This window comes from Lolium rigidum, chromosome 2 (assembly GCF_022539505.1).
Source record: "Lolium rigidum isolate FL_2022 chromosome 2, APGP_CSIRO_Lrig_0.1, whole genome shotgun sequence".
Classification (NCBI taxonomy): domain Eukaryota; kingdom Viridiplantae; phylum Streptophyta; class Magnoliopsida; order Poales; family Poaceae; genus Lolium; species Lolium rigidum.
Genome location: NC_061509.1, coordinates 247605264 through 247623905, shown reverse-complemented (window position 1 = coordinate 247623905; position 18642 = coordinate 247605264). Strand labels below are relative to the sequence as shown.

The 18642-nt window shown below is 49.0% G+C and overlaps 1 protein-coding gene and 2 long non-coding RNA genes across 3 annotated transcripts; all 3 read left to right on the top strand.

The window, feature by feature from the left end:
- The first annotated feature begins 458 nt into the window (after positions 1–458).
- On the top strand, positions 459–1025 carry LOC124688478. The gene is made up of 3 exons (XR_006998543.1): positions 459–573; positions 694–816; positions 922–1025. It is a non-coding gene; the product is annotated as an uncharacterized LOC124688478 (long non-coding RNA).
- An 11467-nt stretch (positions 1026–12492) lies between these two features.
- LOC124688477 lies at positions 12493–12968 on the top strand. Its single transcript, XR_006998542.1, has 3 exons — positions 12493–12516; positions 12637–12759; positions 12865–12968. It is a non-coding gene; the product is annotated as an uncharacterized LOC124688477 (long non-coding RNA).
- Positions 12969–17109: 4141 nt separating this feature from the next.
- LOC124688476 lies at positions 17110–18422 on the top strand. Its single transcript, XM_047222151.1, has 4 exons — positions 17110–17218; positions 17339–17461; positions 17567–17670; positions 18157–18422. Exons 1-4 carry the CDS (start codon positions 17182–17184, stop codon positions 18208–18210), a joined length of 318 nt encoding a protein of 105 aa, XP_047078107.1. The 5' UTR covers positions 17110–17181; the 3' UTR covers positions 18211–18422.
- The last annotated feature ends 220 nt before the right edge of the window (positions 18423–18642 follow it).

Below are 18642 nucleotides of genomic sequence, written 5' to 3'. Positions count from 1 at the left end.
GTCTAGCACGTCGTCAGCCGCGCGGTTCTCCTTCCGCTGGCCGGTCTTCTTCAACCGCAGCGCCGCGCGTCCGGGTTCTCCCCAAGGTCTGCCTCGCCGCCGCGCTCAAGCGCGTCCGCGCTGCTCACGGCCTGGTCGCCACTTCCGCGTCTCCCTCGTCGGACACGTCCGTCACCGGCGTCGTGCATGCATCCTTTGGCCTTCGGCTGGTTCAACACAACGAGCGCCGCATCCTGGACGCCGCTCGACTCTCCTTGGTGAGCTCCGCGTCCTCCTGAACCTCTCCCAGGTTGTTCTCCGTTTTTCTTGCTGTGCTACCGGTGTTGATCGCCGCTCTCCTCCGCAGCATCTGGTCGTCGGCACAACTCAGGCCGTGTGTCCGTCCATCAACAGCGCGTGCCTGACGCCACGTCCGCCAGCCCCGCACCCTGCTGCGGCCTTCCTCGATCTTCCTCCGACGCGAGCCGGTGCCCCTCCGCCCGTCCGGCAATGAAACCCGGTGCAGCGGCCATCATGCCTCCCCGTCCGCTTCGCGCATGGCCAAGCCTCCGGCTTGGAAGCACATCAACAGATGTACGTCTTAATCTTTGATACGACCCATGCAGTATACCAGCTGGTCTGTTCCCTTAAGTTCAAGCAATCGATTCCATGTTTGGCACCCAGCCTAAGCCTAAAAGGCCACTCCTTTTACAGGTTGTTTCTCTGTCCAGCAGAAGAAGTCTTCGTCGTCAGTTCGTCTCAATCTGTATCGTGCAGCCCTTAGTCTGCGTGATGATGTTCAAAATCTTAGTCGCTCACAATTGATCAATACACGAGGTAGTCCAGTTGGTTTGTTGCGTGTTCCGCAACATGCAGTTCCTGTGTTCAAATAACGAAGAGATCCATTCTCCATCTTTTTAATTCTTTTCGTGTAACTGACAGCCGGGTCCCGCCGTCAGCTCCATCCTCTGCAGTCAACATCCAGTCAGCGTCCAAGTCAGCTTCCTGGGTCCCAGATGTCATTCCCTGGGGCTAGTTTTCTCTCGGTGAGAAGTGTTCGATGCAGTTTCCCTGTTTTCTGAAAATTGATGCAAATACCTATATCTTATCTAGTTCATATCTTTTAAACCATAACTTGAAATGTAAAGTATTTTATATGTTTATCAATCAGAAAAATGTGTACAATCTAAACATGACATCCATGCTTGCTATTGCATTATGCATCATATAGTTTCGCGATAGTTTGCACTATCACCTAATTAAATATGGAATTATGCGGGATTGCTATTCTTGTCCCGGTTCCATTTAATTTTGCCGTAGCTCACCCATTCCTTGTCTTGCCATGGTAATCAACATTTAATTTGCGGGGTAGATAAACAACTTGAACCTAATAATTGTTTGTCCGGGTTCCGATCCCGCTTAATTTGGATAAAGTGCATCGCATCATCTTTGCCATGTCATGCATATCATCTTGCTCATGCCGATTCTTCCTTATCCGTAGTAGTAAGACTTGCATACGTTGTGTGTTCCAGCATTTGCTTCTTCCCGGATAGAATCACGAAGTGGTGTGGTGAGATACGACAAGTCCTCCGGATGTCCCTCGGCAAGTTTTAACAGGCAAGCATTTCCCCTATACTTCTGCCCCTGCAGAAGTCGCTCACCTATTTTATTTTGCCTTCTCCCTCATGCTATCCTTAAGTTGCGTTCTTGTCACGTGTCCCTTCCACTTGTTACCTCAAGCAGCCCATATTGCCACCACCAACCACCAACCTCCTACAGCTGTTGTTTGGTTATCGGGTCTGCCTTGCGAGTCGTAGTGCTTGCTAGTGATGTTTATATCTCGTTACCGTTACCGTTATCTTATCGGTTATCTATTGGCAATCATGACACATGCTACATGGTTATATTTGTTGAGGGAATCATGGTTACTTGTTAATAGTTGTTAGCGGAGGCATCGGTGGGTCTGCTGATCGTTTTGTGACGGCTCACTTGTGTTTCCTAAATATCTTAGGACCCGAGTTCTTTTTATCTGTTCCGAGACTGAGCACTCTAACCACACGTGGGTATGCTTATGGGTCTCCCCTTGACCACTGCCGGAATCTACAGCTTTGTCCAGTGACCACAACTAGTTTGCAATGTTTTACCATTTGTTGTTTGCGTGCATGCCGACTGTTACTTATTTACTTTGGGAAGCCCTCAGGTGCCTTGTATCCCTTGTTTCTGGTATGCACGTATAGGTCGCGGAGCCGCTGCGAAGTGGTTTATCGCCCCAGTGTGTGTTTAAACCACCTAGTACGCTGGCGCAACAGCTAGGTCCGTTTTGGAGATTCGGCCGGACTTCGATACGGGTTCAACTTGGTTTGGTGGCTTCCTAAACATTGTTGTCGTGAAGGAGAGTGCGAGCCGTGATGTCTACCTGTCGTAAGTGGATCGAGCGGTGCGTGTGGGTACATTTGGGCAACCCCTGCAGGGTGTACATCTTATCGATAAGCCGTGTCCGCGGTTATGGACGACTTGGAGCTGTATGACTCGACCATAGACAACTTACACATGTTGTTCATTAATAATAACTTGCGTAGTAAGTTGGTACAACTTCAATAATAAATGGTTAAAACTTGACAACCATGTGAGTGCCTTTGTAAGTACTTCCTTGCGAGGGGGGAACGCATCGGCTGTGTTATGTTTGTAGAGTATAGAACTGTTAGTTTATGCGCTCTCTCACCTTCTCTGATTAGACGAATGTTGTAGAGTGTCTCTATAGGTTTTTAGTGCATGCACGCTGCCGCTTAACCCCACCATATTGCCTATGACGTTCCTCTTGCGTCCTCTAAGTCCCCTGCGTGCCTCAAGTACAAAGGACGGTCGGTTGACGAATGCTTATACGTCTTGAAGTCTTGTTAAGTACGAACCCGTACTTATTGCTGCTTCTACGGGATATAACCGGGTAGGTATGAAGATATGTTTGATGAAGGCGACGTTAGCAAGGTTACCCTTCCGGCTTGGCCTGGGCAGGGTTATGGACGCTACTGGTTATCTTCAGGACTCTTAGTCCAAATTTGTATCTTGTCCGTACTCGGATGTATTTGATCTTATGTATGAATTGGAACTTATGTTGTATCTATTTGTATCTTGACTCGTTGGAGTCGTTGTTGTAATATATGTTTCTTGTGGGCTCTATTGTAATCCTGTTGTAATGTTACCGCTCGAGATTGATTCCACCCGCATCGCGTGCATGCTTCGGCGTGTACGAGGCGCTTGGTGGTGCGTCTCCTAGAATCGATATCGTGCGGATTTCGGCGGATTCGTTGGGATCCTCATGGTACCAGTTTTGGAGCGTCACAAATTGGTATCAGAGCATCTCGAATCACGTCCCGACCTACAGCGACCATTTCACCTGGACCGGAAAGAGGCATCTATGAATTGATAAAGACTGCCATAATAATCTAATAAAAGATTCCAAAATGGAAATATTGAAGCATCATGCCGGTCAGGTTGACGATACCCCACTAGTCCAGTCTGTAGGATAACCTTGCCAACGGTCGTTGAGTTTAGAGAGTCCAAACTATTTTCTAAAATTCGTTGGATAGATCTGATTAGCTCTATTTTTCTCCTTACCTCTATTCTTTCTCATCTTACCTATGCGAGTTTGAGTCTTCTCTCTTATCTGAGTTTCTGCGAGTCTTAGGTATCTACGTGGGTTGGACGATCTATGCCTTCATCCTAATAGGTTCGGTCTTCGGAGGATCTCATCATAAGTGCATCATCATCGACGGAACAACGACTTCTTGTTAGTGGTGTCGCCGATCTACATGGAGCAAGAACTCTTGTTAGTGGTGTCGAGGAGTTCGACACGTCGCAAGAAGATCCGATAGTTTAACCAACTCCCCCTTAGGTTGACGTGGAACCTCGGGGCGAGGTTCCTTGTTAGTGGTGTCGATTGTAACGGCCCAGGAAAACACCCTATTATATTTTGTTTGTTGTTTTTCTTTTTATGCATCAACATGCATCATGCATCATATCATCCATATTTTAACAAATAAAATTATTTCGTAAAACCCTATTTTAATATTTTCCCTCTTATATGGTTTATGTAATAAACCTCCTCTTTCTATTCATTTAACAAACCCTAAAACAAAACTATCAAAACAAAATAAAATTGTCATTTTAAATATTTTGTTTTCTCTCTCAGATGGATCTATATAAAACCGTCTCTCAATTTGTTTCTCTCTTTGATTTCTATCCTTCTTCCTCTTTTCCTTTATCTTTGTGTATCTTGCTATCTCTTTGTAAATTGCAACTTCCTGAAATTTGGAGAACATGACCGGCTGTTCGTAGTCTGGTCCATTTCCTGCTTTGCATCCACCCCACCATCGGCCCAAGTCGAACCAAGCCCAGCATGGCTAATCTTCATCCACCGGAACAGCCCATCTAGCACACGTAGCTGTCTTTCTTCTACCTCTGTACGGACGAGCATCCGAACATCTGTACGTCGCTGTCTAGCGACGGGACGGCTCCCGTGCGTCCGCTCCTTCCTATAAATATCTTGCAGCCACCACCTGCTGAACCCTAACCTCACTTCTTCCGCACAGCGCCGCCACTCTTCCCTTCTTGTCGCTGCACTCTTCTTCGCATCCAAGAGAAAACAACAGCCTAGTGTTTCCGTGCTCGACCACGCCATCGCTCCGTCGTCTGCTTCCGGGAGAAACCAAGCCGTCGTCTTCCAGTTCATCGCCGTCCACGAACTCGTCTCGTTACAGCACACGCCGGAGCTGCTCTTCGTTGACCTCGCATGCGCCGCCAAGCTGTGCGATCTCGGCGTCGGCTCGACCAATATCCTCCCGACGTGCTCGGCCGGGCACGCGTCTAGCACGTCGTCAGCCACGCGGTTCTCCTTCCGCTGGCCGGTCTTCTTCAACCGCAGCGCCGCGCGTCCGGGTTCTCCCCAAGGTCCGCCTCGCCGCCGCGCTCAAGCGCGTCCGCGCTGCTCACGGCCTGGTCGCCACTTCCGCGTCTCCCTCGTCGGACACGTCCGTCACCGGCGTCGTGCATGCATCCTTTGGCCTTCGGCTGGTTCAACACAACGAGCGCCGCATCCTGGACGCCGCTCGACTCTCCTTGGTGAGCTCCGCATCCTCCTGAACCTCTCCCAGGTTGTTCTCCGTTTTTCTTGCCGTGCTACCGGCGTTGATCGCCGCTCTCCTCCGCAGGATCTGGTCGTCGGCACAACTCAGGCCGTGTGTCCGTCCATCAACAGCGCGTGCCTGATCTCGGGCTGATTCATAGCACGCAAAAGGTGAGATGCCAGTGGCCGTGAGAAACGGCAAGGTGCGATGCCGTGCACCGTGCGATGCGGTGACGTGCGTGAAGGTGTAGGGCCCGGCCGAGTAATCCGGTGAGTCACGGTGATGGACCGAGTGAATCGGTCAAGCTAGATTATCTAGTCGTTGCATATGTATTTAGGTGCGTGTGTTGCCCGAGTCTCATGTATCCTGGAGTGATTCTAGGAGAAGTTGAGTCATGGGTTAGTGCCTGAGTTAGTGGGCAGCACCCAGAGTTAGTGAGTCCATTTAAGCCATTGTATTCATCATGTTTATTTGACAAGAGAATAGAAAGAAAAGCTCGGCTGTGAGAGGCAGTCCGAGGCCAAAATCCTCTTCTTGTTCTTGAGTTCAGGTGTGTTGCGTGAGGCAACCCGAGGTAGAAGAGGGGCTGCGAGGTGCAGCCCCAACATTTGGTATCAGAGCCTCAAGATCCGAGGCGGTGGCGGCGGCTCGGCGGCATGCTAGGTGGAGGCCGAGGGCGCAAGAAGAAGGCTGTTGGCGGCGCGATGCCTCTAGGAGGTGAAGTTCGCTGGCGGTGTGATGCCACTAGCAGCCCAGCGTGGTGTGTTGCTGCGACAAGGAGACGACGGTGCGATGCCGTCGTCACGCGGCGTCCGCGGTGCGATGCCGCTGGTTGCCAACAGCGATTGGCGAGATGCCGCTGGTGCCGGCGGCGATGGTGTGATGCCGTTGCGCGGCGACGACGGCGTGATGCCGTCATCTCGAGGAGGGTCGACGGTGGTGCGATGCCATCGCCATCATGAAGAGTTGGTGTGAAGCCAACAACATTTGCAGCGTGATGCTGAAGCAAGATAGTGTGGAGTTTGGCGATGCAAGGGCCTCGTCCATGGCAAGAAGTTGTGGGTGATCTGCAAGTTGACATGACAAGATTAGGGAGGTGAATGTTAGAATTAATCTTGTCATGATCATGTATCTGCATGTTTATCTTTGAGTTTTGCATGTAGTCTAGAACGGATGGTCTAGGAAAATGTCTGTAAGCAAAGAATGCTTCAGCTGTGTGCCCAAAAGAGGCGAGATGCTGGGCTGTCGTGCGATGCAGCGGACACGGTGAGATGCCCATGGTGCTGTGCGATATGGCGACGCCGTGAGAAGCGGCCAGGCGCGACGGAGGCTGCAGCGTGACAGGCTGATCAAGGTTAACCGGGACATCCAGAGTAGCTAGTTAGTTGCGTGCTTGTGCATCGCGTTTTGACCTGATCGTGTGGGCTCCTAGAGTGTTTCTAGGATCAAGAAGTGGACATGTTAGTTAGTGTGTTAGTGCATGGCTGGGCTGTTAACTAGCTGTGCAAGTTTGGCCGGGTCATGTGTTAGTGGCCGGTGTGCTGTGAGTTCTTGTGTGAGAAATACAAGAGAGATTGAGAGTGAGAGGTAGAGGAAGAAGGGGAGCTGCGTGTGGCAGCTCCTACAATTGGTATCAGAGCCGGATGATCCCGGAAGCCTGCGGCAGCGGCGGTGAGATGCCGCTGAAGCCGACCATGGTGGCGGCGGCGAACTCCATGCGAGGTGGAGGATGGCCGCACGAGATGAAGGCTGCCGGCGTTGTGATGCCGCTAGCAGCCGAGTGTGGTGCGATGCCGCGACAAGGAGGGGACGGTGTGATACCGCAGAGAAGATGTACGGCAGTACGGTGCCGTCACGAGGATCGGCGTAATGCCGGTCTTTGGTGGCGTGATGCCATCCATGAAGAAGAGAAGGCGCTGCTCGCCTGCGACCGGCCATGTCTTCTTTGAAGCTCAATGATGAAGTGAGAATCAAGATTAGGGGGTGATTGTTAGCTTTAATCTTGATTTATGTATCTGCATTTGTTTGTTTCGTTCTGCATGTAGTAGATGCTTTAGGGAATTCTCGGGCTGATTCATAGCACGCAAAAGGTGAGATGCCAGTGGCCGTGAGAAACGGCAAGGTGCGATGCCGAGCACCGTGCGATGCGAGTGACGTGCGTGAAGGTGTAGGGCCTGGCCGAGTAATCCGGTGAGTCACGGTGATGGACTGAGTGAATCAGTCAAGCTAGATTATCTAGTCGTTGCATATGTATTTAGGTGCGTGTGTTGCCCGAGTCTCATGTATCCTGGAGTGATTCTAGGAGAAGTTGAGTCATGGGTTAGTGCGTGAGTTAGTGGGCAGCACCCAGAGTTAGTGAGTCTATTTAAGCCATTGTATTCATCATGTTTATTTGACAAGAGAATAGAAAGAAAAGCTCGGCTGTGAGAGGCAGTCCGAGGCCAAAATCCTCTTCTTGTTCTTGAGTTCAGGTGTGTTGCGTGAGGCAACCCGAGGTAGAAGAAGGAGCTGCAACTTGCAGCTCCCACACCTGACGCCACGTCCGCCAGCCCCGCACCCTGCTGCGGCCTTCCTCGATCTTCCTCCGACGCGAGCCGGTGCCCCTCCGCCCGTCCGGCAATGAAACCCGGTGCAGCGGCCATCATGCCTCCCCGTCCGCTTCGCGCATGGCCAAGCCTCCGGCTTGGAAGCACATCAACAGATGTACGTCTTAATCTTTGATACGACCCATGCAGTATACCAGCTGGTCTGTTCCCTTAAGTTCAAGCAATCGATTCCATGTTTGGCACCCAGCCTAAGCCTAAAAGGCCACTCCTTTTACAGGTTGTTTCTCTGTCCAGCAGAAGAAGTCTTCGTCGTCAGTTCGTGTCAATCTGTATCGTGCAGCCCTTAGTCTGCGTGATGATGTTCAAAATCTTAGTCGCTCACAATTGATCAATACACGAGGTAGTCCAGTTGGTTTGTTGCTTGTTCCGCAACATGCAGTTCCTGTGTTCAAATAACGAAGAGATCCAATCTCCATCTTTTTAATTCTTTTCGTGTAACTGACAGCCGGGTCCCGCCGTCAGCTCCATCCTCTGCAGTCAACATCCAGTCAGCGTCCAAGTCAGCTTCCTGGGTCCCAGATGTCATTCCCTGGGGCTAGTTTTCTCTCGGTGAGAAGTGTTCGATGCAGTTTCCCTGTTTTCTGAAAATTGATGCAAATACCTATATCTTATCTAGTTCATATCTTTTAAACCATAACTTGAAATGTAAAGTATTTTATATGTTTATCAATCAGAAAAATGTGTACAATCTAAACATGACATCCATGCTTGCTATTGCATTATGCATCATATAGTTTCGCGATAGTTTGCACTATCACCTAATTAAATATGGAATTATGCGGGATTGCTATTCTTGTCCCGGTTCCATTTAATTTTGCCGTAGCTCACCCATTCCTTGTCTTGCCATGCTAATCAACATTTAATTTGCGGGGTAGATAAACAACTTGAACCTAATAATTGTTTGTCCGAGTTCCGATCCCGCTTAATTTGGATAAAGTGCATCGCATCATCTTTGCCATGTCATGCATATCATCTTGCTCATGCCGATTCTTCCTTATCCGTAGTAGTAAGACTTGCATACGTTGTGTGTTCCAGCATTTTCTTCTTCCCGGATAGAATCACAAAGTGGTGTGGTGAGATACGACAAGTCCTCCGGATGTCCCTCGGCAAGTTTTAACAGGCAAGCATTTCCCCTATACTTCTGCCCCTGCAGAAGTCGCTCACCTATTTTATTTTGCCTTCTCCCTCATGCTATCCTTAAGTTGCATTCTTATCACGTGTCCCTTCCACTTGTTACCTCAAGCAGCCCATATTGCCACCACCAACCTCCTACAGCTGTTGTTTGGTTATCGGGTCTGCCTTGCGAGTCGTAGTGCTTGCTAGTGATGTTTATATCTCGTTACCGTTACCGTTATCTTATCGGTTATCTCTTGGAAATCATGACACATGCTACATGGTTATATTTGTTGAGGGAATCATGGTTACTTGTTAATAGTTGTTAGCGGAGGCATCGGTGGGTCAGCTGATCGTTTTGTGACGGCTCACTTGTGTTTCCTAAATATCTTAGGACCCGAGTTCTTGTTATCCGTTCCGAGGCCGAGCGCTCTAACCACACGTGGGTATGCTTATGGGTCTCCCCTTGACCACTTGTCGGAATCTACGGCTTTGTCCGAGTGGCCACAACTAGTTTGCAATGTTTTACCATTTGTTGTTTGCGTGCATGCCGACTGTTACTTATTTACTTTAGGAAGCCCCCGGGTGCCTTGTATCCCTTGTTTACGGTATGCACGTATAGGTCGCGGAGCCGCTGCGAAGTGGTTTATCGCCCCGAGTGTGTGTTTAAACCACCTAGTACGGCGGCGCAACGACTAGGTCCGTTTTGGAGATTCGGCCGGACTTCGATACGGGTTCAACTTGGTTAGGTGGCTTCCTGAACATTGTTGTCGTGAAGGAGAGTGCGAGCCGTGATGTCCACCTGTCGTAAGTGGATCGAGCGGTGCGTGTGGGTACATTTGGGCAACCCCTGCAGGGTGTACATCTTATCGATAAGCCGTGTCCGCGGTTATGGACGACTTGGAGCTGTATGACTCGACCATAGAAAACTTACACATGTTGTTCATTAATAATAACTTGCGTAGTAAGTTGGTACAACTTCAATAATAAATGGTTAAAACTTGACAACCATGTGAGTGCCTTTGTAAGTACTTCCTTGCGAGGCGGGAACGCATCGGCTGTGTTATGTTTGTAGAGTATAGAACTGTTAGTTTATGCGCTCTCTCACCTTCTCTGATTAGACGAATGTTGTAGAGTGTCTCTATAGATTTTTAGTGCTTGCACGCTGCCGCTTAACCCCACCATATTTCCTATGACGTTCCTCTTGCGTCCTCTAAGTCCCCTGCGTGCCTCAAGTACAAAGGACGACTGGTTGACGAATGCTTATACGTCTTGAAGTCTTGTTAAGTACGAACCCGTACTTATTGCTGCTTCTACAGGATATAACTGGGCAGGTATGAAGATATGTTCGATGAAGGCGACGTTAGCAAGGTTACCCTTCCGGCTTGGCCTGGGCAGGGTTATGGACGCCACTAGTTATCTTCAGGACTCTTAGTCCAAATTTGTATCTTGTCCGTACTCGGATGTATTTGATCTTATGTATGAATTGGATCTTATGTTGTATCTATTTGTATCTTGACTCGTTGGAGTCGTTGTTGTAATATATGTTTCTTGTGGGCTCTATTGTAATCCTGTTGTAATGTTACCGCTCGAGATTGATTCCACCCGCATCGCGTGCATGCTTCGGCGTGTACGAGGCGCTTGGTGGTGCGTCTCCTAGAATCGATATCGTGCGGATTTCGGCGGATTCGTTGGGATCCTCATGGTACCGGTTTTGGGGCGTCACAAGTTGGTATCAGAGCATCAGGTTGTCGATACCCCACTAGTCTGATTCTGTAGGATAACCTTGCCAACGGTCGTTGAGTTTAGAGAGTCCAAACTATTTTCTAAAATTCGTTGGATAGATCTGATTAGCTCTATTTTTCTCCTTACCTCTATTCTTTCTCATCTTACCTATGCGAGTTTGAGTCTTCTCTCTTATCTGAGTTTCTCTGAGTCTTAGGTATCTACGTGGGTTGGACGATCTATGCCTTCATCCTAATAGGTTCGATCTTCGGAGGATCTCATCATAAGTGCATCATCATCGACGGAACAACGACTTCTTGTTAGTGGTGTCGCCGATCTACATGGAGCAAGAACTCTTGTTAGTGGTGTCGAGGAGTTCGACACGTCGCAAGAAGATCCGATAGTTTAACCAACTCCCCCTTAGGTTGACGTGGAACCTCGGGGCGAGGTTCCTTGTTAGTGGTGTCGATTGTAATGGCCCAGGAAAACACCGTATTAGATTTTGTTTGTTGTTTTTCTTTTTATGCATCAACATGCATCATGCATCATATCATCCATATTTTAACAAATAAAATTATTTCAAAAAACCCTATTTTAATATTTTCCCTCTTATATGGTTTATGTAATAAACCTCCTCTTTCTATTCATTTAACAAACCCTAAAACAAAACTATCAAAACAAAATAAAATTGTCATTTTAAATATTTTGTTTTCTCTCTCAGATGGATCTATATAAAACCGTCTCTCAATTTGTTTCTCTCTTTGATTTCTATCCTTCTTCCTCTTTTCCTTTATCTTTGTGTATCTTGCTATCTCTTTGTAAATTGCAACTTCCTGAAATTTGGAGAACATGACCGGCTGTTCGTAGTAGTCTGGTCCATTTCCTGCTTTGCATCCACCCCACCATCGGCCCAAGTCGAACCAAGCCCAGCATGGCTAATATTTATCCACCGGAACAGCCCATCTAGCACACGTAGCTGTCTTTCTTCTACCTCTGTACGGACGAGCATCCGAACATCTGTACGTCGCTGTCTAGCGACGGGACAGCTCCCGTGCGTCCGCTCCTTCCTATAAATATCTTGCAGCCACCACCTGCTGAACCCTAACCTCACTTCTTCCGCACAGCGCCGCCACTCTTCCCTTCTTGTCGCTGCACTCTTCTTCGCATCCAAGAGAAAACAGCAGCCTAGTGTTTCCGTGCTCGACCACGCCGTCGCTCCATCGTCTGCTTCCGGGAGAGACCAAGCCGTCGTCTTCCAGTTCATCGCCGTCCACGAACTCGTCTCGTTACAGCACACGCCGGAGCTGCTCTTCGTCGACCTCGCGTGCGCCGCCAAGCTGTGCGACCTCGGCGTCGGCTCGACAAATATCCTCCCGACGTGCTAGGCCGGGCGCGCGTCTAGCACGTCGTCAGCCGCGCGGTTCTCCTTCCGCTGGCCGGTCTTCTTCAACCGCAGCGCCGCGCGTCCGGGTTCTCCCCAAGGTCCGCCTCGCCGCCGCGCTCAAGCGCGTCCGCGCTGCTCACGGCCTGGTCGCCACTTCCGCGTCTCCCTCGTCGGACACGTCCGTCACCGGCGTCGTGCATGCATCCTTTGGCCTTCGGCTGGTTCAACACAACGAGCGCCGCATCCTGGACGCCGCTCGACTCTCCTTGGTGAGCTCCGCGTCCTCCTGAACCTCTCCCAGGTTGTTCTCCGTTTTTCTTGCCGTGCTACCGGCGTTGATCGCCGCTCTCCTCCGCAGGATCTGGTCGTCGGCACAACTCAGGCCGTGTGTCCGTCCATCAACAGCGCGTGCCTGACGCCACGTCCGCCAGCCCCGCACCCTGCTGCGGCCTTCCTCGATCTTCCTCCGACGCGAGCCGGTGCCCCTCCGCCCGTCCGGCAATGAAACCCGGTGCAGCGGCCATCATGCCTCCCCGTCCGCTTCGCGCATGGCCAAAGCCTCCGGCTTGGAAGCACATCAACAGATGTACGTCTTAATCTTTGATACGACCCATGCAGTATACCAGCTGGTCTGTTCCCTTAAGTTCAAGCAATCGATTCCATGTTTGGCACCCAGCCTAAGCCTAAAAGGCCACTCCTTTTACAGGTTGTTTCTCTGTCCAGCAGAAGAAGTCTTCGTCGTCAGTTCGTCTCAATCTGTATCGTGCAGCCCTTAGTCTGCGTGATGATGTTCAAAATCTTAGTCGCTCACAATTGATCAATACACGAGGTAGTCCAGTTGGTTTGTTGCTTGTTCCGCAACATGCAGTTCCTGTGTTCAAATAACGAAGAGATCCATTCTCCATCTTTTTAATTCTTTTCGTGTAACTGACAGCCGGGTCCCGCCGTCAGCTCCATCCTCTGCAGTCAACATCCAGTCAGCGTCCAAGTCAGCTTCCTGGGTCCCAGATGTCATTCCCTGGGGCTAGTTTTCTCTCGGTGAGAAGTGTTCGATGCAGTTTCCCTGTTTTCTGAAAATTGATGCAAATACCTATATCTTATCTAGTTCATATCTTTTAAACCATAACTTGAAATGTAAAGTATTTTATATGTTTATCAATCAGAAAAATGTGTACAATCTAAACATGACATCCATGCTTGCTATTGCATTATGCATCATATAGTTTCGCGATAGTTTGCACTATCACCTAATTAAATATGGAATTATGCGGGATTGCTATTCTTGTCCCGGTTCCATTTAATTTTGCCGTAGCTCACCCATTCCTTGTCTTGCCATGCTAATCAACATTTAATTTGCGGGGTAGATAAACAACTTGAACCTAATAATTGTTTGTCCGAGTTCCGATCCCGCTTAATTTGGATAAAGTGCATCGCATCATCTTTGCCATGTCATGCATATCATCTTGCTCATGCCGATTCTTCCTTATCCGTAGTAGTAAGACTTGCATACGTTGTGTGTTCCAGCATTTGCTTCTTCCCGGATAGAATCACGAAGTGGTGTGGTGAGATACGAAAAGTCCTCCGGATGTCCCTCGGCAAGTTTTAACAGGCAAGCATTTCCCCTATACTTCTGCCCCTGCAGAAGTCGCTCATCTATTTTATTTTGCCTTCTCCCTCATGCTATCCTTAAGTTGCGTTCTTGTCACGTGTCCCTTCCACTTGTTACCTCAAGCAGCCCATATTGCCACCACCAACCTCCTACAGCTGTTGTTTGGTTATCGGGTCTGCCTTGCGAGTCGTAGTGCTTGCTAGTGATGTTTATATCTCGTTACCGTTACCATTATCTTATCGGTTATCTCTTGGCAATCATGACACATGCTACATGGTTATATTTGTTGAGGGAATCATGGTTACTTGTTAATAGTTGTTAGCGGAGGTATCGGTGGGTCAGCTGATCGTTTTGTGACGGCTCACTTGTGTTTCCTAAATATCTTAGGACCCGAGTTCTTGTTATCTGTTTCGAGACTGAGCGCTCTAACCACACGTGGGTATGCTTATGGGTCTCCCCTTGACCACTGCCGGAATCTACAGCTTTGTCTAGTGGCCACAACTAGTTTGCAATGTTTTACCATTTGTTGTTTGCGTGCATGCCAGCCTGTTACTTATTTACTTTGGGAAGCCCCTGGGTGCCTTGTATCCCTTGTTTACGGTATGCACGTATAGGTCGCGAAGCTGCTGCGAAGTGGTTTATCGCCCCAGTGTGTGTTTAAACCACCTAGTACGCTGGCGCAACAGCTAGGTCCGTTTTGGAGATTCGGCCGGACTTCGATACGGGTTCAACTTGGTTAGTTGGCTTCCTGAACATTGTTGTCGTGAAGGAGAGTGCGAGCCGTGATGTCCACCTGTCGTAAGTGGATCGAGCGGTGCGTGTGGGTACATTTGGGCAACCCCGCAGGGGTGTACATCTTACCGATAAGCCGTGTCCGTGGTTATGGACGACTTGGAGCTGTATGACTCGACCATAGACAACTTACACATGTTGTTCATTAATAATAACTTGCGTAGTAAGTTGGTACAACTTCAATAATAAATGGTTAAAACTTGAAAACCATGTGAGTGCCTTTGTAAGTACTTCCTTGCGAGGGGGGAACGCATCGGCTGTGTTATGTTTGTAGAGTATAGAACTGTTAGTTTATGCGCTCTCTCACCTTCTCTGATTAGACGAATGTTGTAGAGTGTCTCTATAGGTTTTTAGTGCTTGCACGCTATCGCTTAACCCCACCATATTGCCTATGACGTTCCTCTTGCGTCCTCTAAGTCCCCTGCGTGCCTCAAGTACAAAGGACGACTGGTTGACGAATGCTTATACGTCTTGAAGTCTTGTTAAGTACGAACCCGTACTTATTGCTGCTTCTACGGGATATAACCGAGCAGGTATGAAGATATGTTCGATGAAGACGACGTTAGCAAGGTTACCCTTCCGGCTTGGCCTGGGCAGGGTTATGGACGCCACTGGTTATCTTCAGGACTCTTAGTCCAAATTTGTATCTTGTCCGTACTCGGATGTATTTGATCTCATGTATGAATTGGATCTTATGTTGTATCTATTTGTATCTTGACTCGTTGGAGTCGTTGTTGTAATATATGTTTCTTGTGGGCTCTATTGTAATCCTGTTGTAATGTTACCGCTCGAGATTGATTCCACCCGCATCGCGTGCATGCTTCGGCGTGTACGAGGCGCTTGGTGGTGCGTCTCCTAGAATCGATATCGTGCGGATTTCGGCGGATTCGTTGGGATCCTCATGGTACCGGTTTTGGGGCGTCACAAGTTGGTATCAGAGCATCAGGTTGACGATACCCCACTAGTCCAGTCTGTAGGATAACCTTGCCAACGGTCGTTGAGTTTAGAGAGTCCAAACTATTTTCTAAAATTCGTTGGATAGATCTGATTAGCTCTATTTTTCTCCTTACCTCTATTCTTTCTCATCTTACCTATGCGAGTTTGAGTCTTCTCTCTTATCTGAGTTTCTCTGAGTCTTAGGTATCTACGTGGGTTGGACGATCTATGCCTTCATCCTAATAGGTTCGGTCTTCGGAGGATCTCATCATAAGTGCATCATCATCGACGGAACAACGACTTCTTGTTAGTGGTGTCGCCGATCTACATGGAGCAAGAACTCTTGTTAGTGGTGTCGAGGAGTTCGACACGTCGCAAGAAGATCCGATAGTTTAACCAACTCCCCCTTAGGTTGACGTGGAACCTCGGGCGAGGTTCCTTGTTAGTGGTGTCGATTGTAACGGCCCAGGAAAACACCCTATTAGATTTTGTTTGTTGTTTTTCTTTTTATGCATCAACATGCATCATGCATCATATCATCCATATTTTAACAAATAAAATTATTTCGTAAAACCCTATTTTAATATTTTCCCTATTATATGGTTTATGTAATAAACCTCCTCTTTCTATTCATTTAACAAACCCTAAAACAAAACTATCAAAACAAAATAAAATTGTCATTTTAAATATTTTGTTTTCTCTCTCAGATGGATCTATATAAAACCGTTTCTCAATTTGTTTCTCTCTTTGATTTCTATCCTTCTTCCTCTTTTCCTTTATCTTTGTGTATCTTGCTATCTCTTTGTAAATTGCAACTTCCTGAAATTTGGAGAACATGACCGGCTGTTCGTAGTCTGGTCCATTTCCTGCTTTGCATCCACCCCACCATCGGCCCAAGTCGAACCAAGCCCAGCATGGCTAATCTTTATCCACCGGAACAGCCCATCTAGCACACGTAGCTGTCTTTCTTCTACCTCTGTACGGACGAGCATCCGAACATCTGTACGTCGCTGTCTAGCGACGGGACGGCTCCCGTGCGTCCGCTCCTTCCTATAAATATCTTGCAGCCACCACCTGCTGAACCCTAACCTCACTTCTTCCGCACAGCGCCGCCACTCTTCCCTCCTTGTCGCTGCACTCTTCTTCGCCTCCAAGAGAAAACAGAAGCCTAGTGTTTCCGTGCTCGACCACGCCGTCGCTCCGTCGTCTGCTTACGGGAGAGACCAAACCGTCGTCTTCCAGTTCATCGCCGTCCACGAACTCATCTCGTTACAGCACACGCCGAGCTGCTCTTCGTCGACCTCGCGTGCGCCGCCAAGCTGTGCGACCTCGGCGTCGGCTCGACCAATATCCTCCCGACGTGCTCGGCCGGGCGCGCGTCTAGCACGTCGTCAGCCGCGCGGTTCTCCTTCCGCTGGCCGGTCTTCTTCAACCGCAGCGCCGCGCGTCCGGGTTCTCCCCAAGGTCCGCCTCGCCGCCGCGCTCAAGCGCGTCCGCGCTGCTCACGGCCTGGTCGCCACTTCCGCGTCTCCCTCGTCGGACACGTCCGTCACCGGCGTCGTGCATGCATCCTTTGGCCTTCGGCTGGTTCAACACAACGAGCGCCGCATCCTGGACGCCGCTCGACTCTCCTTGGTGAGCTCCGCGTCCTCCTGAACCTCTCCCAGGTTGTTCTCCGTTTTTCTTGCCGTGCTACCGGCGTTGATCGCCGCTCTTCTCCGCAGGATCTGGTCGTCGGCACAACTCAGGCCGTGTGTCCGTCCATCAACAGCGCGTGCCTGACGCCACGTCCGCCAGCCCCGCACCCTGCTGCGGCCTTCCTCGATCTTCCTCCGACGCGAGCCGGTGCCCCTCCGCCCGTCCGGCAATGAAACCCGGTGCAGCGGCCATCATGCCTCCCCGTCCGCTTCGCGCATGGCCAAGCCTCCGGCTTGGAAGCACATCAACAGATGTACGTCTTAATCTTTGATACGACCCATGCAGTATACCAGCTGGTCTGTTCCCTTAAGTTCAAGCAATCGATTCCATGTTTGGCACCCAGCCTAAGCCTAAAAGGCCACTCCTTTTACAGGTTGTTTCTCTGTCCAGCAGAAGAAGTCTTCGTCGTCAGTTCGTCTCAATCTGTATCGTGCAGCCCTTAGTCTGCGTGATGATGTTCAAAATCTTAGTCGCTCACAATTGATCAATACACGAGGTAGTCCAGTTGGTTTGTTGCTTGTTCCGCAACATGCAGTTCCTGTGTTCAAATAACGAAGAGATCCATTCTCCATCTTTTTAATTCTTTTCGTGTAACTGACAGCCGGGTCCCGCCGTCAGCTCCATCCTCTGCAGTCAACATCCAGTCAGCGTCCAAGTCAGCTTCCTGGGTCCCAGATGTCATTCCCTGGGGCTAGTTTTCTCTCGGTGAGAAGTGTTCGATGCAGTTTCCCTGTTTTCTGAAAATTGATGCAAATACCTATATCTTATCTAGTTCATATCTTTTAAACCATAACTTGAAATGTAAAGTATTTTATATGTTTATCAATCAGAAAAATGTGTACAATCTAAACATGACATCCATGCTTGCTATTGCATTATGCATCATATAGTTTCGCGATAGTTTGCACTATCACCTAATTAAATATGGAATTATGCGGGATTGCTATTCTTGTCCCGGTTCCATTTAATTTTGCCGTAGCTCACCCATTCCTTGTCTTGCCATGCTAATCAACATTTAATTTGCGGGGTAGATAAACAACTTGAACCTAATAATTGTTTGTCCGAGTTCCGATCCCGCTTAATTTGGATAAAGTGCATCGCATCATCTTTGCCATGTCATGCATATCATCTTGCTCATGCCGATTCTTCCTTATCCGTAGTAGTAAGACTTGCATACGTTGTGTGTTCCAGCCGCATATGTGCATGCTTCGGCGTGTACGAGGCGCTTGGTGGTTCGTCTCCTAGAATCGATATCGTGCGGATTTCGGCGGATTCGCTGGGATCCTCATGGTACCGGTTTTGGGGCGTCACATACGGGCATGTGGGCAGGCGCGAATGGAGATTGGATCGCTCTTCTTGGCTTCCCCTGGAATTGGGAGCTTGTGAATGTGTACACTGGTCGCCGGATTCCTCTACCACCAATACGTGAGTTTAAATCCACCCCGGATAAACTTGTGTTCGAGTCTAATGATAAACATCTTCAATCTGCGAAGATAGCCATTTGCCGAGTTCCAACAGCTTCTTCAAATTATACTAGTTTCTCTCGTTCTTGCCATCTTCAACGCGGCAATTGCAATCCTTCACCGTGCTTCTAGCGAGATGGACGAGTTCTTGACAACTAGTTCTTAGCGTTCGGCTACTCCGATGCAATCATCCACAAGGGTATTGTATTTGCTG